Below are 27,253 nucleotides of genomic sequence, written 5' to 3' on the forward strand. Positions count from 1 at the left end.
AGTATTTCAAGACTTTTGAGGAAAAGGCTTGTGAAATGTGTTGGAATGGAGCAGGTATGGCTGGTAAATCTATACGTTTCGAATACCATTGCAAAGACCTTGAACTCCCCTAAGCCATAACCTTCAGAGACCAGTCTAATATTAAACAACTGATCCAATTGTGGGATTTTTTTTCTGGTTCTCTATATTTACAAGTGCAGAGACAAATAACCACACACTGCTGAGCTCTGTTGAAACTAGAAGATACACATCTCTATCGACCTGATCTGAATGCAAGTTATTTAAAGCCTAATATTATGATGCTGTACATTTATTAGAGCAGCACCTTAACTGGAATACTGAGTATGAATAGTAGACAGTAATATGCATGTGTAGTGAAAACAAGTGTAAAAACCACACACAGACTGTGTGTGTGTGTGTGTGTGTGTGTGTGTGTGTGTGTGTGTGTGTGTGTGTGTGTGTGTGTACTTTGGCAGCATCTAAGACACACCCATCCCTTCTCAGCCTCCAACTTATAGCCCTGCACACTGCTGCTATTGACTCACTCCTCCCCATGACCAGATAAAGAACAGAGCAGCAGTCTGAGCTTCTCTCTCACCCTACGCTCCTCTCACCATACCTGGGATCCACATCCAGCCATCCCTCTTCTGCTACCAGACAACCAGAGGAACCATGGTGCTCTACCACAGGGAGTTTGACAAGGCAGGCAGGGCAGCCGGTCTCCAGATATGGAGGATAGAGAAGATGGAGCTGGTCCCTGTGCCTGAGAACCTGCACGGGAACTTCTATGTTGGGGACGCATATGTGGTCCTCCACACTGTCAAACAGCGGGATAGCTGCTTCTACGACCTCCACTACTGGCTGGGTGAGTTTGTGTGTGTGTGTGTGTGTGTGTGTGTGTGTGTGTGTGTGTGTGTGTGTGTGTGTGTGTGTGTGTGTGTGTGTGTGCGCGTGCGCATGTGTGCTTTAGTGCGTGTTTCCTCAGGCTGTTCAGCAGGATGTCACATGCTGGATGATTTGTTTACTGACGGAGGCTTATCAAACATTGAAGATTAATGTGAACATATTTAGGGAGTGCCTCATAGATGTTAAAGTTTTATACCAAAAGGCTGAAATCAACGACATCATTTTATCATAATATTCTCATTAACATTAATAAATACATTGGCAAAAGATAAAACAACTTAGCATCAAAGGGCATACAGTACTAACGTTGTTATTACACATTCACTTCGTCATAGGATCACATCTGAGTAGATGTATTCATATAGGAGAAGAACAGGTTGTACATACAAGACAGAACAAGAGAGATGGTTTGGCTTGTATTGGAGAAGGAATGGTGACACCACAAATTCAGATATAGGATGCTGACGATGTTGAGAAAGATGGTTGAGAAATGGATACAATAATCACTATTATGTGGTTTTCAGTTAAATGTTTCAGTTAATATTCCGAGCCCATTCCCACTCTGAATGGCACACATACATAATCCATGTCTCAATTGTCTCAAGGCTTAAAGATCCTCCCCTTCATCGACACTAATTGAAGTAGATTTAACAAGTGACATCAATAAGGGATCATAGCTTTCACCTGGATTCACCTGGCCAGTCTATGTCAAGGAAAGAAGAGGTGTTCCTAATGTTTTGTACACTCAGTGTATGTGTTGTATGTGTTATTGTCCCCCATAGTAGTGTCGCTGTCATTTCACAACTGTGTGAGGTCTCGAGGTGCTGTTGTCTGTTACTGTAGTCAGAAGAAAGTCAACCAATCTTGTCATCAGCTGAGCTGAAAATAAATGTTTTGCCTGAAGTAGGAAACAAAAGTGATTATCTGGTTAAAGGCCAGGCGAGTTGCAATAACCTGACACTTCCTGGACAATTCTCTGATTTTAAGATTCTGAGATAAGGACATTCCAGGCAGAGGTCGTAAACTATATCAGTCATTGTTGCACACATCATGGGATGGTGATGTTTTCTCTTCCTATCAGGACTATAGCCACTCTGGAAAACAATCAAGACTTTTCATGAACCTTTGAGTAACTACTCTGTTCAGCTGTCTCAGAGTACACACTACCTGAAAGTACTGTCAGATTAAGGTAGATTATTGTAGAAACATGGTGTTGTGGTGGAGCTATGGAACCATGCAAGTCAAGACTACTGATCTGTAACACTAGCTTCCTTCCTTGACACATCTCTCTGTCTCTGTCTCTCACTCTCACTCTCACTCTCTCTCTCTCTCTCTCTCTCTCTCTCTCTCTCTCTCTCACGCTCTCTCTTTCCTCCTCTCTCTCTCCCCACTCACCAACTCCCATCTGAATACAAACATCAATAGCACCACTAAGATGTTAGGTTGTCCTTCCTCTCCTCCCGCATCCCCCCATCATCATCATCATGAATCATTAACCAGTAAAGACACTAATGGGCCTCCAATAGGTTTCCTTGCCATTTTGCTTGCTGCTATGGGCTTTAATTTATTCCTCAGTTCTGCCAATCAGTCACCCATTAAATTAGAATGGCCAAATGCTATAGACTAATGTTTAAAACTTCTTAGGGCTAGGCCCCTTATTTCTCCATTTCCGCCTGAATGAAGTGCCCAAATTAAACTGCCTGTTGCTCAGGCTCTGAAGCCAGGATATGCATATAATTGGTACCATTGGAAAGAAAACACTTAGTATTTTGTAGAAATATTAAAATAATGTAGGCGAATATAACACAACAGATGTGGTAGGAGAAAACCCCCACATTTTTTTGGGGGGGAGACCATCCTCTTAGAATGGCAAGTATAAGGTCATATTGAAATTAGCTCCCTGGATGCAGTGTGTCAGCAGTCTATGTTCAAGGTTTCAGGTGTGTAACTTCAAAAACGAATAAGAAATATGAGTTTTAGTACAGGGACACAGTCTTGGAAATTCGTGTTTGCGAACGCCATGAAGACAGGACGCACCTGCTAAAATGTGTTTCCTATTGAACATACTTCTTTAATTTTGACTTGTTGAAACAAAGTTTAGGGGTAGATTTTCTGTTTCCTTTCTCTGCATGTTGAATGAGTGGATTACTCAAATTGATGGCGACAACTAAACTGACTTTTTGGGATATAAAGAAGGATTTTATCTAACGAAACGACATTACATGTTATAGCTGGGACCCTTTGGATGACAAATCAGAGAAAGATTTTCAAATAGTAAGTGAATATGTAATTGTTATTTGTGAATGTATGAAACCTGTGCTGGTGGAAAAATATTTTGATGTGGGGTGCCATCCTCAAACAATTGCATAGCATGTTTTCGCTGTAATAGCTATTGTAAATCGGACAATGCAGTTAGATTAACAAGAATTTAAGCTTTCAGCCAATATAAGACACATATGTACCTAAATGTTTAATATCCATCATTTTGATGATTATTTATTTGAATTGCGCACCCTCCAGCTTCACCGGAAGTTGTCCCGCTAGTGGGACGCCTAGCTCTAATAAACTACTGTAGGTTAGTCACAGGATGCCAGATCCTGGGATTAAATCTCTGTAGTGGTGTTTATTTTGTATTTAACCTTTATTTAACTAGTCAGTTAAGAACAAATTCTTATTTACAATGACGGCCTACCAAATGGCAAAAGGCCTCCTGCAAGGACGGGGGCTGGGATTCAAAATTAAAATATAGGACAAAACACACATCACGACAAGAGAGACACCGCAACACTACATAAAGAGAGACCTGACAACACATGCAACACATGACAACACAACATGGTACAGTAGCAACACCACATGACAACAACTTGGTAGCAACACAACATGGCAGCAGCACAACATGGTACAGTAGCAGCACAAAATTATTTATATTTCTACTTTGCACTTTCTTCCACTACAAATCTACCATTCCAGTGTTTTACTTGCTATATTGTATTTACTTTGCCAGCATGGCCTTTTTTGCCTTTACCTCCCTTATCTCACCTCATTTGCTCACGTTGTATATAGACTTATTTTTCTACTGTATTATTGACTGTATGTTTGTTTTACTCCATGTGTAACTCTGTGTTGTTGTATGTGTCGAACTGCTTTGCTTTATCTTGGCCAGGTCGCAATTGTAAATGAGAACTTGTTCTCAACTTGCCTACCTGGTTAAATAAAGGTAAAATAAAATAAAAAAATATGGTACAAACATTATTGGGCACAGGCAACAGCACAAAGGCAAGAAGGTAGAGATAATAATACATCATGCGAAGCAGATACAACTGTCAGTAAGAGTGTCCATGATTGAGTCTTTGAATAAAGAAAGTGTTTGTTGCAGCTCGTTCTAGTCACTAGCTGCAGCGAACTGAAAAGAGGAGCGACCCAGGAATGTGTGTGCTTTGGGGACCTTTAACAGAATGTGATAGCAGAACGGGTGCTGTATGTGGAGGATGAGGGCTGCAGTAGATATCTCAGATAGGGGGGAGTGAGGCCTAAGAGGGTTTTTTAAATAAGCATCAACCAGTGGGTTTTGCGACGGGTATACAGAGATGACCAGTTTACAGAGGAGTATAGAGTGCAGTGATGTGTCCTATAAGGAGCATTGATGGCAAATCTGATGGATGAATGGTAAAGAACATCTAGCCGCTATAGAGCACCCCTACCTGCGATCTATAAATTACATCTCCGTAATCGAGCATGGGCAGGATGGTCATCTGAATCAGGGTTAGTTTGGCAGCTGGGGTGAAAGAGGAGTGATTATGATAAAGGAAACCAAGTCAAGATTTAACCTTAGCCTATAGCTTTGATATGTGCTGAGAGAAGGACAGTGTACTGTCTAGCCATACTCCCAAGTACTTGTATGAGGTGACTACCTCATGCTCTAAACCCTCAGAGGTAGTAATCACACCTGTGGGGAGAAGGGAATTCTTCTTACCAAACCACATGACCTTTGTTTTGGAGGTGTTCAGAACAAGGTTATGGGCAGAGAAAGTTTTTTGGACACTGAGAAAGCTTTGTTGTAGAGTGTTTAACACAAAATCCAGGGAGGGGCCAGCTGAGTATAAGACTGTATCATCTACATATAAATGGATGAGGGAGCATCCTACTGCCTGAGCTATGTTGGTGTAATGTATGGGTGGTGTGCAGCCACCCATACATTTACAATGGCAACATGCAAAGCTGGTAGACTCTGTTTCAGAGTGAAAATGTATTAAAGTATTAAAATAAAGCATACTATGAGCATTAGAGTCATAACATCAACCAGGCAATTTGTGCTGAATGTGTGCTGAAGTTCCTCTGTCTAAACTTGAATACTCTCTCATTTTATACTAACATTTATCATATTGTATTGAAGTACTGTACCACTCATGCTCTCTCCTCAGGTAAGGAGTGCAGCCAGGATGAGAGCACGGCGGCGGCCATCTTTACTGTTCAGCTGGATGATTTCCTTGGAGGGAAGCCTGTCCAGTACCGAGAACTGCAGGGGTTCGAGTCCACTGCCTTTACACGATACTTCAAGGGAGGCATCACATACAAAGTACGGTATTGTCTTACTGATGCATTTTATTTCAGTTTATTTCACTAATATTAGATTTGTTTCTTTATCTGTGTTACTGCTATTTACTACTAGAATATATGGTGTTATATTGAACCAGAATTCACCCTTATTTTTTAGCAGTGAACATTCATTCCATTTGCCACATTTTACATTTCAGACCCTGGGCATCATATGCTGAAGGTGTGTTATTAAATAATCACTTGTTGCAACGTTTTGTTTGGCCCTGACCATGGGCAGCAACAGTGACTCATGGGGTGGAAAAGGAGCTTGGCGTAGAGGGAAAAGGAAAACAGTTATGTGTTCCACACGTTGTTTGTTTTCTTGGTCCTGAACATTTCTTGGTTTTCCGTAATATTGCCTAATTGCTAGAAGGAACAACTTGACACGCTACCCTTGTTCAACCTCATAGGGTACTTATAGGCCCTGACATTGCCTTTTATATGTTGTTTCAGGGATGTTTGTGTTGGGTACTATGTAACTGTGTACCTTGTTTTGTATGTGATGTATAATATGTATGTACATCTGCATCTTGAATTGCTTTTAAACTGAGCAAGACAAATTCCCTCTCGAGGGCAATAAAATATTCTAATCTACTCTTTTCTATTCTACTCTATTTTATTCTATTCTATTCTATCCTGTTCTATTCTAGGCCGGAGGCGTAGCCTCTGGGTTTCATCACGTGGTCACCAACGACCTGTCAGCTCTGAGACTATTCCACATCAAAGGTCGCCGTGTCGTCAGGGCAACCGAGGTCACCCTCAACTGGTCCAGCTTCAACAGAGGGGACTGCTTTATCGTGGACCTGGGAGCAGTATGTTTTGATTGATTGATCTACCAATTGACTGATTAAGTCATCGATGGATCGGTAGATTGTTCTTTGGCCTCCCTCTATGTGAGAGTTTACCATATAGATATAGAACATGTATCAATGATATAGTGTCTATGGTGGTAACACTGCCTCTGCTAAGAGGTCCAGACTTTCATGGCACATATGGTAGTGCCCTCAGTGGCCCTGTAACAACAGTTCATCTGTTTGACTGTCACATTCCTGAGAAACCTGACTCATTGTCTACACTTCACTCTGTAAACAAACTTCAAATTCTGCTGAAACACAAACATTATCCATTCGGCTTGAGTTCTTATTAAATCCAAAACATATGAAGGCCTATGGTATGTTGACTTAAGGTGGGTATCAAGATATACAAGGTATTCTAATGTTTTCCTAATTAAATTTGAGAGCTATTCTCTTCACTCCTGTTTGAATATTGCCAGAAATCAGGATGTATTGCCACACAACAGTGACCCACTGGTTTTGAACCGGGGTTGTCTGCTTGCCACAAGATTGTGTTAGTTAGCCCTCGAAGCTAAAGCCTTTATGCACCTGGAATTTCAAAAAGTGTGCAACAGCCCTGTTTTCAACTGAACCATATCTGTTACCTGTCTCTAGGTTATCTACCAGTGGTGCGGTTCACAGTGCAACAAGTTTGAGCTCCTGAAGGCAGCACAGGTGGCTGCTGGTATCCGTGACAACGAGAGGAATGGCAGAGCAAAACTGGTTGTCGTGGAGGAAGGGAGAGAGCCGTCTAAGTTAACTGAGGTGACAGATGTTCATTCAACACAACATTTAACTTTCATTCCCTAGTCTAGTGTTTGCACTCTTGAATTGAAATTAGTTGCAAAACTGTATGACAGTTAATTAAGTAATCTACTTTTGTGCGCCATCATTTCGCCATCTCCATTGTCAATGTTATCTTCGTGGTTTTTGTCTTTGAGTTTTTACCTGTCAACCCTAACAGGTACTCGGCAACAAGCCAAATCTACCAGAAGGTGATGACAATGACGATATGGTGGCAGATATTTCCAACAGGAAGATGGCCAAACTCTACATGGTATGGTCACACTCTTACACAGACACACACACACACACACACACACACACACACACACACACACACACACACACACACACACACACACACACACACACACACACACACACACACACACACACACACACACACACACACACACACACACACACATTCAATCTCATCTCGTTGTTGTTCCTTCCAGGTCTCTGATGCATCCGGAGCGATGCAGGTGACCCTGGTCTCAGAGGAGAACCCGTTCTCTCAGAGCCATCTGCTGTCTGACGAGTGCTTCATCCTGGACCACGGGAAGAGCAGGATGATCTTCATCTGGAAAGGTACGTATTTAAACTGCTGAACATCTTTATCTTGACAAATCATCTAAATTCATCCCTCATCCTTTTATACCTCCCACCTTTTTTGTACCTCTGCATCTGCATGAATCATCCAACATCACCCATAAAGGCCGTAACGCCAACCCCAGCGAGAGGAAGACTGCCATGAAGACTGCTGAGGGCTTCATCAAGCAGATGGGCTACCCACCTAACACACAGGTTCATGCTCGTTATCATCCATCTAGCATCAGTCATAATTGCTATGTTTCGATCATTTGGTTGAATCAACTTGTGACTCAAATATCATGTCAGTTCACGTCCTGCTAAACTGATCGGGACTGAAGGGGAGTTGATCCCCAACACTGACGTTCATAGGAACAACTCTTTATCTCCAGATCCAGGTACTTCCAGAGGGTGGGGAGACTCCCATCTTCAAGCAGTTCTTCCAGGGGTGGAGGGATAAGAACCAGAGCGAAGGGTTCGGGAAGGTCTTTGTGACCGAGAGGATCGCTAAGATACATCAGGTGGAGTTCGATGCCTCCAAGCTCCATGAGTCCCAGAGCATGGCAGCCCAGCATAACATGGTGGACGACGGCACAGGGGACACACAGGTACAGGACCAAGTGTTACCACCAGAAGACATGGTTAGCCCACTGAGCTAAAGTCTAAGCAACACTAACACAGGCCTTCAGGTATCAGGCAAGCTTCCTCATTACGCAAGTGTTACAAGGAGTGAATAAGCATATATGCTAATACATGCTAATGTACAAATGAGTCAGGTGTTTTATTCCACTGACAATCCCAATCACATAGATTGTTAACAAATGATAGTGGAATAGCCAGCCAGATGCATGTTTCATGTTCCAGATCTTCAGAGTGGAGAGCAGTGGACGAGTACCAGTTGACCCAAAGACGTATGGCCAGTTCTATGGAGGAGACTGTTACATCATCCTCTATACATATAAGAGAGGACAGATCATCTACACCTGGTCAGTCTGGTAGACCTGTACTCATATTTTCAATTAGATTGATTGGTTGGTTGATTGGTTGGATGGGTGGGTGGATGGATTGATCCCTATACTTCCTGTGGCAGGCAGGGGGCTAGCAGCACTCTAGATGAGCTCACAGCTTCAGCCTTCCTAACTGTGGAGCTGGATCGCTCTCTGGGAGGGAACGCAGTTCAGGTAGGACTAACCCAAATTAAGATGAGGATCTCTTATTGTCCAATGTCCATGAATGTCCAATGGAAATGTGTGTTCTGCTTTATCCCAACCCTTCTGCAAGACACCCACACACACTCTGAGGCTGAAGAGGTTGGAGCAGATCACCCCAGTGGAAATGTGTAAAAACTGTATAAAGTTTGTAAATCCATTTTTTTATATATATCACAGTAGTAAAGTGTGATACTAGAGGATGTTATTCTCTCCAGTCTACTGTGTATAAAATCCCCTCATTTGACTGCCGTATCAGGGTTTACTTTCCATGCCTTCGGGGCAGGACGGAATCTTTTCTTTGTATGTGAAACTGGCATCCCTTAATCTGATTCAATGATTTATGACCAACAGGTAGCACAGGGTGCTGCTTGTAGAGAGACACTGGGAGATTCTCAATTGGTTTTACTAACTCCCCCGTCCCCTCCATTTTTTGAAAAAGTTGAAAGGTAATCAGGAGGAGGGGAGGAAAGGAAACGTGGAAACAAATTCACTTGTATGAAATGAGACTCTCCTTCTCCACTCGTGCATCATCAAGCAAATTGAGAGAGTAGGACGGTAAGGTTCTATCTGCAAAAAGATGATTCTGAGATGATTGGTTTTAAAGTTCCAACCACTCATTGGTTTGAATGGTTTCAGCAATTTTTATCTTGTATTATTTTTAACTTAATAACATGAATTGGGGAATTTACAGTGCTACTGTTGAAGTCGGAAGTTTACATAAACCTTAGCCAAATACATTTAAACTCAGTTTTTCACAATTCCTGACATTTAATCCGAGTAAAGATTCCATCTTAGGTCAGTTAAGATCACCACTTTATTTTAAGAATGTGAAATGCCAGAATAATAGTAGAGAGAATGATTTATTTCAGCTTTTATATCTTTCATCACATTCCCAGTGGGTCGGAAGTTTACGTACACTCAATTAGTATTTAGTAGCATTGCCTTTAAATTGTTTAACTTGGGTCAAATGTTTCGGGTAGCCTTCCCCAATAAGTTGGGTGAATTTTGGCCCATTCCTCCTGACAGAGCTGGTGTAACTGAGTCAGGTTTGTAGGCCTCCTTGCTCGCACACGCTTTTTCAGTTCTGCCCACAAATGTTCTATAGGATTGAGGTCAGGGCTTTGTGATGGCAACTCCAATACCTTGACTTTGTTGTCCTTAAGCCATTTTGCCACAACTTTACTTGCAAGTATGCTTGGTGTCATTGTCCATTTGGAAGACCCATTTGCTTTAACTTCCTGACTGATGTCTTAAGATGTTGCTTCAATATAGCCACATAATTTTCCTCCCTCATGATGCCACCTATTTTGTGAAGTGCCTCCTGCAGTCCCTCCTGCAGCAAAGCACCCCCACAACATGATGCTGCCACCCCCGTGCTTCACGGTTGGGATGGTGTTCTTCAGCTTGCAAGGCTCCCCCTTTTTCCTCCAAACATAACGATGGTCATTATGGCCAAACAGTTCTAATTCAATTTCATCAGACCAGAGGACATTTCTCCAAAAAGTACGATCTTTGTCCCCATGTGCAGTTGCAAACTGTAGTCTGGCTTTTTTTATGGCGGTTTTGGAGCAGTGGCTTCATCCTTGCTGAGCGGCCTTTCAGGTTATGTCGATATAGGACTCGTTTTACTGTGTATATACTTTTGTACCTGTTTCCTCCAGCATCTTCACAAGGTCCTTTGCTGTTGTTCTGGGAATGATTTGCACTTTTCACACCAAAGTACGTTCACCTCCAGGAGACAGAACACGTCTCCTTCCTGAGCGGTATGACAGCTGCGTGGTCCCATGGTGTTTATACTTGTGTACTATTGTTTGTACAGATGAACGTGGTACCTTCAGGCGTTTGGAAATTGCTCCCAAGGATAAACCAGACTTGCAGAGGTCTACAATTCTTTTTCTGAGATCTTGGCTGATATCTTTAGATTTTCCCATGATGTCAAGCAAAGAGGCACTGAGCTTGAAGGTAGGCCTTGAAATACATCCACAGGTACACCTCCAATCAGAAGCTTCTAGAGCCATGACATCATATTCTGTAATTTTCCAAGCTGTTTAAAGGCACAGGCAACTTAGTGTATGTAAACTTCTGACCCACTGGAATTGTGATACAGTGAATTATAGGTGAAATAATCTGTCTGTAAACAATTGTCGGAAAAATGACTTGTGTCATGCACAAAGTAGATTTGCCAAAACTATAGTTTGTTAACAAGAAATGTGTGGAGTGGTTGACTTCAACTGTATATTCTGTAGGTAGAGAACATTGAACAGAACAAGGCTATGTCAATAGCTGAATTTGGACAAAAATGCAGATGGATCCTTTTAGTCCCAAACTCTCAAAATTATGTTTACAGGGGTGGGTCCCAAAATAAATGTGTAAAGTGATAAAAGAAATGTAGTTAGTTGTGGCAGACATTTTATAGATAAACATTAAGTAGAGTATCGTTTTTAAATGTGTCCATGCTTTTCTCTTTCAAGAAAACAACAGCTGATTCAAAGGGGTGTGGCATATTGTAAATCACTGTGCTAGACGCCGCGAGGATGCTGTTTTGCATCATCTGTCAAAGTAGGTAATTGAGGAGTGGAGCAGACGCCTTCGTTTGCCTACTAACGAATTGACAATCCCCTCAACCACTTATCGGTTTCTGGGTCACGGAGGAGAGAGGACGGAGGAGTCCAGGAGAGGACGGTCTTTTTGGCCAAATGAGAATCTCACACTGTATATGTGTTATAGTGCCCCCTAATGACTGTTTATACAGCATAGGTCTCTACCTGGCCCTCCAGCTATGGCTTCACTAGCCATGACCTCCTGTACCAAATTGGATATGTGTTAATAATCCATTTTTGTTTCCTAGGTGAGAGTGTGCCAAGGAAAAGAGCCTGCCCATCTCCTGAGTCTATTCAAAGACAAGCCCCTCATTGTGTACAAGAGGGGTACCTCACGCATCGGAGGCCAGGCATCTACGGCCCCCACACGCCTGTTCCAGGTCCGACGGAACCTGGGCACCATCACACGCATCGCAGAGGTTAGAATGTTCTCCCACACAGACACACACCTATGGTTGTTTCATTGGCAGTGATGGAAGGTAAACACACATAAATGCAGTTTACACACATTTTTCTGAAAAGGGTTTATGCACCGATCATGCTAAATTACAGTTTTTTGCATTGGCATTTATGATGCTCGTTTGTCGTTTCCTGTCATCTAGATGGAGGTCAGCGTTTCCTCAGCTTTTATTCTCACCACTAGATCCCAGTTGCCTTGTCTGTTGTGTGTTGTGGTAGGTGGAGGCGGAGGCTGGCAGCCTGAACTCTAACGATGCCTACCTGCTGAAGATGCCCGCGGGGCAGAGCTACCTGTGGGTGGGTAAGGGCGCCATCGAGGACGAGGAGCGGGGAGCCCTGTACCTGAGTCAGGTGCTGAAGTGTCAGACACAACGCATCGTAGAGGGACAGGAACCAGGTGAGAATACAGATTCCTTGGCCTGGGTCCATATTCAGAAAGCGTCTCAGGGGATGAGTACTAATCCAGTACCAGTTTTCCTTTTAACTCATAATAAGTAAGAGTATATGGACATGGTCCTGCTATTGGATCAGAACTGCTGCTCTGAGAAGCTTTATGAATATGGGCCCTGATATGGCACCATGATAATGATGTGTGATGTAGTACTCAGGAGAGTCACCAGGGGGTACACTGAGACAAGGAAAGTTTTGAGGCAGATTGAGGATTTTAGTCCTAAAATGTATATCACAAGTTCAAGATGCACAGAAACTCAAGCAGATGTGTTATGTTTGGTTGTAGCGGATCTCTGGGCAGCGTTAGGGGGGAAGAAGGAGTACCAGACATCAGAGAGACTGGAGAGTAGCCGCACTCAACAACCTCGCCTGTTCGCCTGCTCCAACAAGACTGGCAGGTTCTTAGTGAGTACCACACACACATGCTCACCCACCATGCTCACCCACATACACACACGCGCTCACACACAAACACACAAATAGATAGATAGATTATAAATGCTATCTACAGATTGAGGAGGTTCCAGGAGAGTTCAGTCAGGAGGACCTGGCAGAGGATGACGTGATGCTGTTGGACGTCTGGGATCAGGTATTGAGCTTGTTACCCTTCCCCAAATTAAAATGTTCAGCCCATTTTTACCTCTATGGAGGTTGGATTATATTGATGTCAATATTTTGTGATAGGTGTTTATCTGGATTGGCAAAGATGCAAATGAAGTTGAGAAAACTGAATCTGTAAAATCTGGTGAGTTTTGGTGTTTCTCTGATGTGTGTGTAGGGTGGTTCATTTTTCGTATAGTAAGTTTAATGTGACTCCGGGATGCTGGCCTTCTAGGCAGAGTTGCCAAGAAAAAGCCATATCTCAGACTGGCAAATAAAAAGAAAAGATTAAGATGGGAAAAAGAACACAGACACTGACCAGAGGAACTCTGCCTAGAAGGCCAGCATCCCGGAGTCACCTCTTCACTGCTGATGTTGAGACTGGTGTTTTGCGGGTACTATTTAATAAAGCTGCCAGTTGAGGACTTGTGAGGCATCTGTTTCTCAAGCTAGGCGCTCTAATGTAATTGTCCTCTTGCTCAGTTGTGCACCGGGGCCTCCCACTTCTCTCTATTCTGGTTAGAGCCAGTTTGTGCTGTTCTATGAAGGGAGTAGTACAAGCGTTGTATGAGATCTTCAGTTTCTTGGCAATTTCTCACATGGAATAGCCTTCATTTCTCAGAACAAGAATAGACTGACGAGTTTCAGAAGAAAGTGCTTTGTTTCTGGCCATTTTGAGCCTGCAATCGAACCCACAAATACTGATACTCCAGATACTCAACTAGTCTAAAGAAGGACAGTTTTATTGCTTCTTTAATCAGAACAACAGTTTTCAGCTGTGCTAACATAATTGCAAAAGGGTTTTCTAATGATAAATTAGCCTTTTAAAATGATAAATTTGGATTAGCTAACACAACGTGTCATTGGAACACAGGAGTGATGTTGCTGATAATGGGCCTCTGTTTGCCTATGTAGATATTCCATTAAAAATCAGCCGTTTCCAGCTACAATAGTCATTTACAACATTAACAATGTCTACACTGTATTTCTGATACATTTACTGTTATTTTATTGGACAAAAAAAAATGTTTTTCTTTCAAAAGCAAGGATATTTCTAAGTGACCCCAAACTTTTGAACGGTAGTGCATATATACTAAGTATTTCCCTTTTAATATACACTGAGTGTACAAAACATTAGGATCACCTGCTCTTTCCATGACAAAGACTGATCAGGTGAATCCAGGTGAAAGCTGTGATCCCTTATTGATATCACTTGTTAAATCCACTTCAATCAGTGTAGATGAGCATTGAGACATGGATTGTGTATATGTGCCATTCAGAGCGGCAAGACATAAGATTTAAGTGCCTTTGAACTTAATGTAGTAGTAGGCGACAGGCACAATGGTTTGTGTCGAGAACTGCAGCGCTGCTGGGTTTTTCATGCTCAACAGTTTCCTGTGTGTATCAAGAATGGTCCACCACCCAAAGGACATCCAGCCAACTTGACACAACTGTGGGAAGCATTGAAGTCAACAAGGGTCAGCATCCCTGTGGAACGCTTTTGACTCCTTGTACAGTCCATGCCCCTATGAATTGAGGCTGTTCTGAGGGCAAAAGGGGGGGGGGCAACTCAATATTAGGAAGGTGTTCCTGTCTGTGTTGTACAATCAGAAAAGAGTGTGTTCCCACCTCAAATACACTGTGGTTTATCCCATTGATTAATAGTGTCTATGTGCTCCCTTCCTTACAGCCAAGACATACATAGAGACGGATCCGGGGGGTTCGGGATAAGAGGACCTCCATAGTGATGGTGAAGCAGGGTCATGAACCCCCCCACCTTCACAGGGTGGTTCCTGGGGTGGGACACGGCACGCTGGGACTCACACACCGTGGCCAGGACCATGAAGACACTGCAGATTTAGCATAAATGAATCCCAACACTTATAACACTGTAATAACAGTTTAGACATTTATAACATTCACTCTGTATTCAGCCAAGGGTTTACAAATACTAGTGTGAAATGAGGGTTAACTAGCCATTCATGGACTAGTGTTGGGCTAAGAAAGTGCAAAGTGAAAAGCACTTTACTTTTATTTGTATTTTTTTGCTTTACTTTTAGGCCTGCTATGTGTCTTTTTTTTCTTTTCTTTTTTTTTACATTTGAGTCATTTAGCAGATGCTCTTATCCAGAGCAGCATACAGTAGTGAGTACATACATTTTTTTCATTTTTTTTTCTTACTGGTCCCCGTGGGAATCGAACCCACAACCGTGGCATTGCAAGCACCATGCTCTACCAACTGAGCCATACAGGACATCATCTGATGTGCACTGCTTGGACATCTTTGTTGTTTAGTTTATTGTTTCGTTTTTTTCTCGTTACAAAGATGAAAAACGAAAATATATTATATATTATGTTAATTTGAACGCAGATCTTTACATTTGGACTTCTATAAATGTCTGGATGCGTAAAGCCTGCTGGGAGTTTTTCTTTTAATTTCACATTTCTGAAGTTGTTCTCAAGTCTAGCTTAGCCTCGTGAGCTTACATGAAGGATTTGACAATCAGTCTGGTAATTACGAGGCTTAAAGTCTAACCCAGGGGTTCCCAACATTTTTTTGGCCCACAACACCATTTTGATATCTGAAAATTCTTGTGACCCTAACCGTGTGAAAAAAATTATGTAATGAACAGCCAATGTTAACTTTTCTTATTTGGCTCTGTGGCAGACAATTGAAAAACATTCTAACAGTATTTCTGATTGTCTTCTCAACTCACCATAACATACTTTTAATGGGAGGCTATGACAGTCAATTGCAAATTAGTCTGACATATAATGTCTCTAACCTCACCACCACTAATGAGATGGGTGTGCTTGATGAATGTCGCGTCGGAGCTTCTCATAGTCAGGAGGCTTGGTCAACAGTGGTCAAGCTCAGACAGTGCTCATCCCTGCTGTCACATCCAACCTGGATCGATATTTGGTTTTAATGCAGATGAGAGCATGGTTTGCTTTTGAAAGACTCTAAATCAATCAATCAAATGTATTTATTAAGCCCTTCTTACATCAGTTGATGTCACAAAGTGCTGTACAGAAACCCAGCCTAAAACCCCAAACAGCAAGCAATGCAGGTGTAGACGCACTGTGGCTAGGAAAAACTCCCTAGAAAGGAGTTTCTCCGGTTCGTTGCTCTAAAGAGTTGTTTCCTCAGAATTCACTGATTTGGTCACTCATCTTTAGAAGTTTTTTCTATTTCCCCTGCATGCTTGCATTCAGTTTACCAAAATGTCTCTTACATAGGCAAGGAGACACATTAAATCCATTGTGAATGACAACAGTTCCTCTCTCAATGCGAAAAAACCCCTCGATAACCACCAAGCCTCTGTGTGAAATAAAACATTGTCATGCTCTGATCCCATATCTCCACATAGTTTTGTGAACAGGCGGGATCGCAATGGATGTGGTTTGATGTAGTTTCCAATCGAAGTTACCTGCTGCAGTGCCTTCGGAAAGTATTCAGACCCCTTGACTTTTTCCACGTTGTGTTATGTTTCAGCCTTATTCTAAAATTGACTCAATAAAACAATTTCCTCAGAAATCTACACACAATACCCCATAATGACATAAGTGAAAACAGGTTTTTAGAAATGTTTGGAAATGTATGAAAAACAGAAAACAGAAAAACCATATTTACGTGAGTATTCAGACGCTATGCTATGAACCTCTAAATTGAGCTCAGGTGCATCCTGTTTCCATTGATCATCCTTGAGATGTTTCTATAACTGGATTGGAGTCCACTTGTGGTAAATTCAATTGATTGGGCATTATTTGAACTCTTTGGCCTGAATGCCAAGCATCATGTCTGGAGGAAACCTGTCACCATCCCTACGGTGAAGCATGGTGGTGGCAGCATCATGCTGTGGGGATGATTTTCAGCAGCAAGGACTGGGAGACTAGTCAGGATCGAGGCAAAGATGAACGGAGCAAAGTACAGAGAGATCCTTGATGAAAACCTGCTCCAGAGTGCTCTGGACCTCAGACTGGGGCAAAGGTTCACCTTCCAACAGGACAACAACCCTAAGCACAAAGCCAAGACAACGCAAGAGTGGCTTCGGGACAAGTCTCTGAATGTCCTTGAGTGGGCCAACCAGAGCCCGGACTTGAACCTGATCTAACATCTCTGAAGAGACCTGGAAATAGCTGTGCAGTGACGCTCCCCATCCAACTTGACAGCGCTTGTTAGGATCTGCAGAGAAGAACGGGAGAAACTCCCCAAATACAGGTGTGCCAAGCTTGTAGCGTCATACCCAAAAAGACCCAAGGCTGTAGTCGCTGCCAAAGGTGCTTCAACAAAGTAATGTGTAAAGGGTCTGAATACTTATGTAAATATGATATTACAGTTTATTTATTTTAATTTGCAAGAATTAAAAAAAAAAGTTTTTGCTTTGACATTATGGTGTAAATTATTATGAAAAAAAAAAATTAAATGCATGAAATGAAATGTATTTATCTTTTACATTTTAATTAAGATTTTTAAGGTTAACCGCATTACAATGATTTTGAGATACAAGGATGATATTATAATATATGGGTTTTTTTTCTCCAGATTTGTAAAATTCTCCTATGACCACATTTTCATATCAGGCGACCCCTAGTGTGGATAGCCTGTCAAATTAACTCGTAATTCATATCTGACAATATTCTAGAACTTGAAAACGTCCCTTTTGATCACTTTACGATATTGAAAGAGGGACATGGGCTTTCCAATGGGGGATATCAGTTTCACTAGTAAATTGAGTGTACCATCCTACTGGGCACATACGTCAATTCAACTTCTATTCCACGTTGGTTCAATGTCAAATTACGTGGAAACAATGTTGATTCAACCAGTGTGTGACCTGTGGGATTTCACTGCATTCTCATTTCAAATGTACATTTCCCGCCATTCCGATGTCAGGCGTCTGAGGAGCCTAATTTCAGATAGAACTATTGAAACCGCTAAGAGATCAGACCATATCTGAGAGACCACCAAAACCACAGTACATGTGTTATTGATGGTCCTCGCCTCCTTAATTAAAGGAAATGACCCTGCAATATGATCTTGCGTGACTACTTTGTCGCACATTGCACAGATATTCGGATCTAATTATAAAATACTTTTTTTAAATCGTCATACATTGGCCCTATCTTTATTTAAAAATATAAAATTAAGCAGGACACATCTTTAAAAATATATATATCTACATCTTCATATTCGTAACGTTTGCTGCAATCATAGAAAGTTGAAAGTGAAAAATGAGCAAAATCTATCACCAGCCTATAGATGAGTTCCAGATAAGAGACAGGCACGGCTCTCCACCAATCGGACAAGGAGAAAACGTTCCGCCAATCAGACAAGGAGAAAACGGAGCGCGCTGGGACGTCAACCAACCAGAGCTCGCGCTAGAAACATTCTGGGTTGAACCCGGGGTGCGGGAATGGAATAGAGAGGGAGTCAGTCTACTTCTATCTTTCAGTAGTCGTGTGGTCGTGATAGTGAGCAAGAGAGAGGAAGGACATCGTACAGGAAACCCTGCAACGATTTCGCTTTCATGTTTTGGAAAGTCCATATGCCTACATCACAAAGGTAGGTGTGCAGTCTACAAATTATATACATTTTCCATGCATAGAGATTATGCACAGTACAATATGTTGAATAAATTAGCCTATACCCAACCCGTCGTCGGCAGTTTTTCATGACAGCTTGTATTGGTGTCTACCTAGACTGCCTGTTATTGAGTGCAAGATGATTGAGTAGCATACTAGCAATAGCTTACTAATATATCAGAGCATTCGATTCATAGTTTTTTTTCATAGCACTTGTTGGCATAACACCTGTCTGCTTGTCAAGCCATTTGTTTTACCATTAGTGGTAGAAGGCTGATGTTGCCGTGTAACAGCTTCTTGATGTCCAGCAAATCAGTCTTGTGTAGCCTAGATAATTCTCTCAATTTTGGATTTGGCAGAATAATGCCATTCCACGCTCTTGTCCTAACAGCAATGATCATCAACCCGAAGACAGTTAAAATATAATTTTGGTTGGGAGCGCGCCGGCGTACTTGTCAGTCAATGTCGATAGCCTACTGCCTATGAATGAGAATTAGTGTATGAAATCCACCGAGCTCCGAGCGCTAATCAATACGCTACATGTGCAAATAGTCTCCTCTCATTCTTCTCCTATGTCCCGAAATATTAAAGCTGTAAAGGCGTAAGAGAGAGTGAGTATATTCACTTACAATGAGAAAGAGAATAAAGAGACTGTATAGGCCTAGGCTATATTCACTTACAGTTTAAAGCCCCTCCAATTATAAAGCAGTAGACTGCTGTTCTTGTTGGTTGTTGAGTGCTTTTCACAGCTGCTTACATTGTATCCTCTCTCCTTTCTTTCCAGGTGAATGCTGCAGCACATCCCCCTCTGAAGGGAATGAGAAGCCTTGTGATTATTTGTTGACGCAGCACCAGCACGACACTCCCGTCTCCCTCAAGACGTGAATAACAAGATGGGGAATGGATTATCAGACCAGATCTTCCCCAGCCTTCCTTCCTTCCAGGCCCTCCATATTGTCATCCTGGGTCTGGACTGCGCTGGGAAGACCACTGTCCTCTACCGCCTTCGCTTCAATGAGTTTGTGAACACGGTCCCCACTAAGGGATTCAACACAGAGAAGATCAAAGTATCCCTGAGCGCGGGCGGAAAGTCCTGGCGGAAAGCGGCGTTCCACTTCTGGGACGTGGGCGGTCAGGAGAAGCTCCGCCCCCTGTGGCGCTCGTACACGCGGTGTGCTGACGGCATTGTGTTCGTGGTGGATTCCGTCGACACCGAGCGCCTAGAGGAAGCCAAGACGGAGCTCCATAAGATCACGAGGTTAGCCGAGAACCAGGGGGTGCCTGTTCTAGTGGTGGCCAACAAGCAGGACCTGAGGAACTCTCTGCCGCTTCACGAGATGGAGCGCTCTCTGGCGCTAGGGGAGCTGGGTAACGGAACGCCCTGGCACCTGCAGCCCGCCTGCGCTATCATAGGGGAGGGGCTACAGGAAGGTCTGGAGAAGCTCCACGCCATGATCAACAAACGGAAGAAGACACAGAAAGCTCAACAGAAGAAGAGATGATTTGAATAGTCGCACACACAACCGCCATCTTGTTGGCGCTACACAAGGACTTAAACTAACAATGGTGGTGAATGGGGACTCACCTGTTGTGGTGTTAATCATGAGCAGGGCACGTGGTGTTGACTGTAGCATGATGTACTACAGTACCCATAATGCTCAGTGTCTCGTGGAGCTCTCAGTGATGGCTCAGCTGCTTGCCTGCCTGTCGTTGGCTGAGTTGTATTAGTCATATGGACTGGGACTAAGTCTGTTCACGGCTGTTGTCACTCTGTCCTGACTGGAACTGATGGAATAGATTTTCATGGACTTTGGATGGCAACTATCCTGGCTGGCACAGCATCACAGGACAGTGGACACTAATGTATGTTTAAAGGAAGTGTTATTCTATACCATGAGGCACACAGGGGTTCTCAGAGACAAAACAATCAAAACACTGTTGAAGTGTCAGAAGTCAAATATATACACTTGATTGTATTCTGTCTATACTCTCAAGTGTTACAAATGTATGTAGCCCACTTTTCAATCAGTTTGAAGCATGAAAACACATTGAAATGATCGGTTTACCAAAGCCTTTTTTGACAATGAGATTACATGTGGAAAACAAAGGACAATCAAGTTGCAGTCAGTCACTTGTTAGTGTGACCTCAAAGTTAGTGTTACAATCAGTCAGTATTCTGTCTCCATGTTGCTCAATGGAAGTTGAGAGGGTCTAGATAGACGGGTTTAGCATAAGCTTGATGATTCACTGAGAAGAGAATACAGAGATGGATGTTTTCAAACGATATGTAACAACCTTATTGTTTCATCAGTGATAAATGATCAGAATCTATAGCAGTTAGGCTATTTTAATGTGACTATCATTTGGGTTAGGTTGGAGGTAGGGGTAAAAACAGCTGTCAGGCAGGGTGGTTGTCTTGTGTAATTCTGTTGATTTGACATGCTGTTGGCTCAACATACCCTGAATATTCCTTCCTGGCTTGGCTAGCTGTCTGATCTGGACCCTGTACTCAAAGTGTCAGGCTTCTGTCAGATCCAGTCCTAGTACCTGCCTAAGACTTTGGGTGCAAGGACCGAAGTAGAATGAGTGAGTGTATCTGGAACACACCCAAAGTTTTAGGTAGATGGCGAAGTAGGGCTGGATCTGTAGATTTAGCCCTTCTTCACTATCTACCTAAAGCTTTGGGTGTGTTCCAGATACTCATTCTACTTAGGTCCTTTCAGTTTATAGGATTGTTATATCATGTTGATGTGGTTCCTAATACATTAAATAGTTCCGCAGATGTAAAGATCTGATCAGATCTCAGACTTGTGCAGAGTTTGTGTACCTGGAACGCACCCATGGACTTCCATGTTGATAGACAGTCAAATAAAGGCACTTTATTGGTCTGTTTTCTGACCTTAGAACTTGCATCAGATTTTTGTATGAGGTTTATTATGATACTTAAAGAAGTGAAATGTTGATATTGCTTCGAAGGAAGCGTTTAAAAATAATGTGTTATGCTGTTATCACATTGGAATGTCAGTTGTCCCCCTGTTTACTCTGTCTGTGTGTGAGGGGAAGGGGTGCTCATATTTATGTATTTGTTTGTATAAATGTGTTCACCTTGAATAAAGCAACAATTAAACACTAACATGATATTGAACATTTTTTTTTTTTCCCTCATCAAAAGTGGTAAATTAATTTCCTAGATGGCATTAGACATTGGGTAACAGGTTTGTGAATACTATTTTCAGAAATATTTAAGTTGTGCTTCTGTCCTAGCTCATCAGCAGTTGTATGGCATTTACACTGCATCAGATGTTGGGGGCAAATAAAATGTAGACTCACTGATATTTCCTCATGCAATAGGTTCCTGCCCTCATGTTCAGTGTAGAAACAGAGAATAACAAACTAGAGCGACTGCACTGCAATCAGAATCAAGTGCATTCATTACACCGTCTACTTTACTGTTCTCGCACACACACATTATTTCACTTTTCACCAACCTGATCTCACTGCCTACGCCCTGAACTCAGTGGTGAAAGTAATTCAGGTTTAACAGCCACTCACTGTTAGATAGAATTGAGGCTGGTGTTCTAAGGCTCATGAATATTCCTGAGAAACACAGGGAAAAGCATGATATGCATAATGGGCAGGGTCCTAGTGGTGGGATTTTAAGCTGGGAACAGAACTAGAACTCTGGATCAGGTGGTCTTGGGATCGTGGCTACTTACAGAACAGAAGAAACAGTAAAACACGTTCACATTACCAGCTGTTGAAATGTCTTATCTTATCTGGGGCTGGTTTCAATGGTGTTGGTGACTGTGTTTGGAGAAGAGACAAGCGGACATCGTCAGTTCTAGCCCAAGAGAACCCGCCCTCCTCAGAACAATAACAGACTAATAGAGGGAGGGAGGAGAGTGGGCATTGGTAAGAGATGACCCAGTAAGGAGTGATCTCTCTCTAAGTGTTTCCCCTGTTAAGCCCTTTCCTGGTTATTGGATGGATGGAGGTGAGGGCACAGTCACGTGAGGGGAGGGCAACACACATGCGCAGGCACGCCCACAGGTACACACACACACATACACACACACAGCGGCTCCAGGTCACCCAGGTATCTATCTGACAGGTATGGATAATGGAGGTGAAACTGAAAATGGCTCACAGTTAATTGTTTCAGAGATAAAAAAGTAACTTTTATTTAACTAGGCAAGTCAGTTAAGAACAAATTCTTATTTACAATGACGGCCTACACGGCCAAAACCGGACAACGCTGGGCCAATTGTGCTCCGCCCTAAATTGAAATATCCAAACAAATTCTCTCTGTATGCATGTTCTCTCACTGCATGTTTGTCTACAGAAAACCTGGTCCTGCACCAACGTTTTTAAGAATTTAGCATTAATTTAATGTAGGAGCAACATGAACATTTTTGCAACTAAATAAGCAGCAGGAAACATAAATAATATTGATTTGACTTTGTAAAGCTTCATACTACTCTTTCAAACTCCCCTTGGCTCTGCTGTAAACATTTGGATGAAACATTTCAATACAACACCTAACCAAGTTTTACTTCCTATTACATGTGTAAATGACTGAACGATCGGCCTTGCCATGTCAACGGTGGCACACACTTTCTGTGACATCCCTTGTCCAGGCGAAATGGCCGTTTGCCCAGTGCCCATGTCAATGTTTCCATCATAGTGACGTCAGACAGGTCTGTGTGGCACCAGAGGTTAAGGCCTCTCTGTTCCCATGGCCAGGGGTACACACATACACATACACACACACACACACAGGGTTGGGAAGGTTACTTTATGTAATCTGTTACAGTTACTAGTTACCTGTCCAGAATTGTAATCAGTAATGTATCTTTTGGATTACCCAAACTCAGTAAAATAATCTGATTACATTCAGTTACTTTTAGATTACTTTCCCCTTAAGAGGCATTAGAAGAAGACAAACATGTATGTTACCAATTGAACAACATCTATTGCAGGATAAATGAATGTTAAAGTTTACATAGCTGGCCATATATGGATGTTAAATTTGACTTTATGGGTTGGTTATGTAGGCTTCTTCTAACCAATCACTTTCTACTACATATAATAATATGATTAAATTATATCTTTATATTAAAAACCAAAGTCTATCAGAATTCCAGTCATTCCAATAAATGTTTTACCCCTTGATCTTCAAGAATAGGACTTGGAAATATGGAAGAATAGATTAACCAAATTGTTTTACCTGAACATAACCCAAAACATAGGACTTAATAGCCAGCTGTGGTGTAAAGTATACTTTAAAGTACAACTTAAGTCATTTTTTGGGGTATCTGTACTTTACTTTACTATTTATATATTTGACAACTTTTACTTGTACTTCACTACTTTCCTAAAGAACATAATGTACTTTTTACTCCATATATTTTCCCTGACACCCAAAAGTACATTTTGCATTGCAAGCAGGACAGGAAAATGGTCCAATTCACGCACTTATCAAGAGAACACCCCTGGTCATCTCTACTGCCTCTGATCTGGCAGACTCACTAAACACAAATGGTTAGTTTGTAAATGATGTGTTGGAGTGTGCCCCTGGCTATCCGTATATAGATAAAAACTAGAAAAGGGTGCCGTCTGGTTTGTTTAATATAGGAAATACTTTTACTTTCGATACTTAAGTATAATTTAGCAATTACATTTACTTTTGATACTAAAGTATATAAAACAAATATACTTTTACTCAAGTAGTACTTTACTGGGTGACTTTCACCTTTACTTGAGTAATTTTCTATTAAGGTATCTTTACTTTTACTCAAGTATGACAATTGATTACTTTTTCCACCACTGTTAGCCGCCCTACTCAAAGCAAAACAAATCACATTTTATTAGTCACATGCTCCGAATACAACAGGTGTAGACCTTACCTTGAAATGCTTACTTACAAGCCCTTAACCAACAATGCAGTTCAAGAAAGAGTTAAGAAAATATTTGCTAAATAAACAAAAGTAAGTAGCAGCAGTGTGTGTGTGGGGGGGGGGGTCAATGTAAATAGTACGGGTGGCCACTTGATTAATTCTTATGGCTTGGGGATAGAAGCTGTTAAGGAGCCTTTTCGTCCTAGACTTGGAGCTCCGGTACCGCTTGCCATGCGGTAGCAGAGAGAACAGTCTATTACTTGAGTGACTGGAGTCTTTGACAATTTTGGGGGGCATTCCTCTGATGCCACCTAGTATATAGTTCTCTGCTGCCAATGATTGGAACGAACTACAAAAATCTCTAAAACTGGAAACACTTATCTCCCTCACTAGCTTTAAGCACCAGCTGCCAGAGCAGCTCACAGATTACTGCACCTGTACATAGCCCATCTATAATTTAGCCCAAACAACTACCTCTCCCCTACTGTATTTATTTATTTATTTTGCTCCTCTGCACCCCATTATTTCTATTTCTACTTTGCACTTTCTTCCACTGCAAATCTACCATTCCAGTGTTTTACTTGCTATATTGTATTTACTTCACCACCATGGCCTTTTTTGCCTTTACCTCCCTTATCTCACCTCATTTGCTCACTTTGTATATAGACTTATTTTTCTACTATATTATTGACTGTATGTTTGTTTTACTCCATGTGTAACTCTGTGTTGTTGTATGTGTCAAACTGCTTGTATAGGTCCTGGATGTCAGGAAGCTTGGCCCCAGTGATGTACTGGGCAGTACACACTATCCTCTGTAGCGTCTTAATCTATTGTTTATGATTTTGTTGTCATGGAGGACTGATTGGGCTCATTTATTCGATTTGAAAAAGAAATGCTAAGCTCATGGAATGGCTTTGAGCACTACTGAAAAGTGCTATTTACGTGTGAAAAATGAATGCCATATGCTGCATTTGCTGTAAGCCTATTGTTCACCTTTTTGTTGGTGACATTTAGATATCTTGATAATATGAAGCTGCTTAAAGGGCAAATCCACAGATGAAACAATAACAAAACGGTCACCCGCCTCTGTTTTGGTAATAAGCTGAGGGATGGGCCTGGAGAAATGTAAGCACTCTCAGATTAATAGACAGAGCTATGGATGCAAGGACTGACCATCCATGATATCAAAAGTATTGTTTTAACCATGTTATGAGGCTATACAGTGTTTGTTTAAACTTACAATGTTTACAAACATTGGAGAAAAACAAGCTTATATTTTGGGTTCTCATGGAGTGTGACAGTTGAACATTTATAAGTTATATTCTTCAAAAATCAATGAATATGTATACAGTTGAAGTCGGAAGTTTACATACACCTTAGCCAACTACATTTAAACTCAGTTTTTTACAATTCCTGACATTTAATCAGAGTAAAAATTCCCTGTCTTAGGTCAGTTAGGATCACCACTTTATTTTAAGAATGTGAAATGCCAGAATAATAGTAGAGAGAATGATTTATTTTCATTTTATTTCTTTCATCACATTCCCAGTGGGTCAGAAGTTTACATACAGTCAATTAGTATTTGGTAGCATTGCCTTTAAATTGTTTAACTTGGGTCAAACATTTCGGGTAGCCTTCCACAAGCTTCCCACAATAAGTTGGGTGTATTTTGGCAAATTCCTCCTGACAGAGCTGGTGTAACTGAGTCAGGTTTGTAGGCCTCCTTGCTCGCACACGCTTTTTCAGTTCTGCCCGCAAATTTCTAAGGTTGAGGTCAAGGCTTTGTGTTGTCCTTAAGCCATTTTGCCACTACTTTGGAAGTATCCTTGGGGTCATTGTCCCTTTGGAAGACCCATTTGCGACCAAGCTTTAACTTCCTGACTGATGTCTTGAGATGTTGCTTCAATATGTCCACATAATTTTCCATACTCACGATGCAATCTATTTTGTGAAGTGCCTCCTGCAGTCCCTCCTGCAGCAAAGCACCCCCACAACATGATGCTGCCACCCCCATGCTTTACGGTTGGGATGGTGTTCTTCGGCTTGCAAGCCTCCCCCTTTTTCCTCCAAACATAATGATGGTCATTATGGCCAAACAGTTCTGTTTTTGTTTCATCAGACCAGAGGACAATTCTCCAAAAAGTACGATCTTTGTCCCCATGTGCAGTTGCAAACCGTAATCTGGCCTTTTTATGGCGGTTTTGGAGCAGTGTCTTCTTCCTTGCTGAGCGTCCTTTCAGGTTATGTCGATATAGGACTCGTTTTACTGTGGATATAGATACTTTTGTACCTGTTTCCTCCTGCATCTTCACAAGGTCCTTTGCTGTTGTTCTGGGATTGATTTGCACCTTTCACACCAAAGTACATTCACCTCCAGGAGACAGAATGCATCTACTTCCAGAGCGGTATGACGGCTGCATGGTCCCATGGTGTTTATACTTGCGTACTATTGTTTGTACAGATGAACGTGGTAGCGTCAGGCATTTGGAAATTGCTCCCAAGGATGAGCCAGACTTGCGGAGGTCTCCAATTTTCTTTCTGCGGTCTTTGCTGCTTTCTTTTGATTTTCCCATGATGTCAAGCAAAGAGGAACTGAGTTTGAAGGTAGGCTTGAAATACATCCACAGGTACACCTCCAATTGACTCAAATGATGTCAATTAGCCTATCAGAAGCTTCTAAAGCCATGACATCATTTTCTGGAATTTTCCAAGCTGTTTAAAGGCACAGTCAACTTACT

General features: G+C 41.9%; 2 protein-coding genes across 2 annotated transcripts; both read left to right on the forward strand.

Moving 5' to 3' along the window:
- The first annotated feature begins 550 nt into the window (after positions 1–550).
- LOC106570315 (adseverin) lies at positions 551–16,570 on the forward strand. Its single transcript, XM_014142504.2, is given in 18 exon segments — positions 551–865; positions 5,331–5,485; positions 6,156–6,317; positions 6,954–7,103; positions 7,303–7,395; positions 7,580–7,712; positions 7,840–7,928; positions 8,105–8,320; positions 8,577–8,698; positions 8,803–8,893; positions 11,772–11,942; positions 12,202–12,379; positions 12,719–12,837; positions 12,944–13,021; positions 13,117–13,177; positions 14,723–14,754; positions 14,756–14,800; positions 14,802–16,570. Coding segments are annotated over 18 exon segments (2,181 nt in total). The 5' UTR covers positions 551–672; the 3' UTR covers positions 14,895–16,570.
- Positions 16,571–18,502: 1,932 nt separating this feature from the next.
- arl4a (ADP-ribosylation factor-like 4a) lies at positions 18,503–21,751 on the forward strand. The gene is given in 2 exon segments (NM_001173771.1): positions 18,503–18,598; positions 19,403–21,751. A coding segment is annotated over 1 exon segment (609 nt). The 5' UTR covers positions 18,503–18,598; positions 19,403–19,511; the 3' UTR covers positions 20,121–21,751.
- Positions 21,752–27,253: the final 5,502 nt, after the last annotated feature.

Source organism: Salmo salar, chromosome ssa14 (genome assembly GCF_905237065.1).
Source record: "Salmo salar chromosome ssa14, Ssal_v3.1, whole genome shotgun sequence".
NCBI lineage: Eukaryota > Metazoa > Chordata > Actinopteri > Salmoniformes > Salmonidae > Salmo > Salmo salar.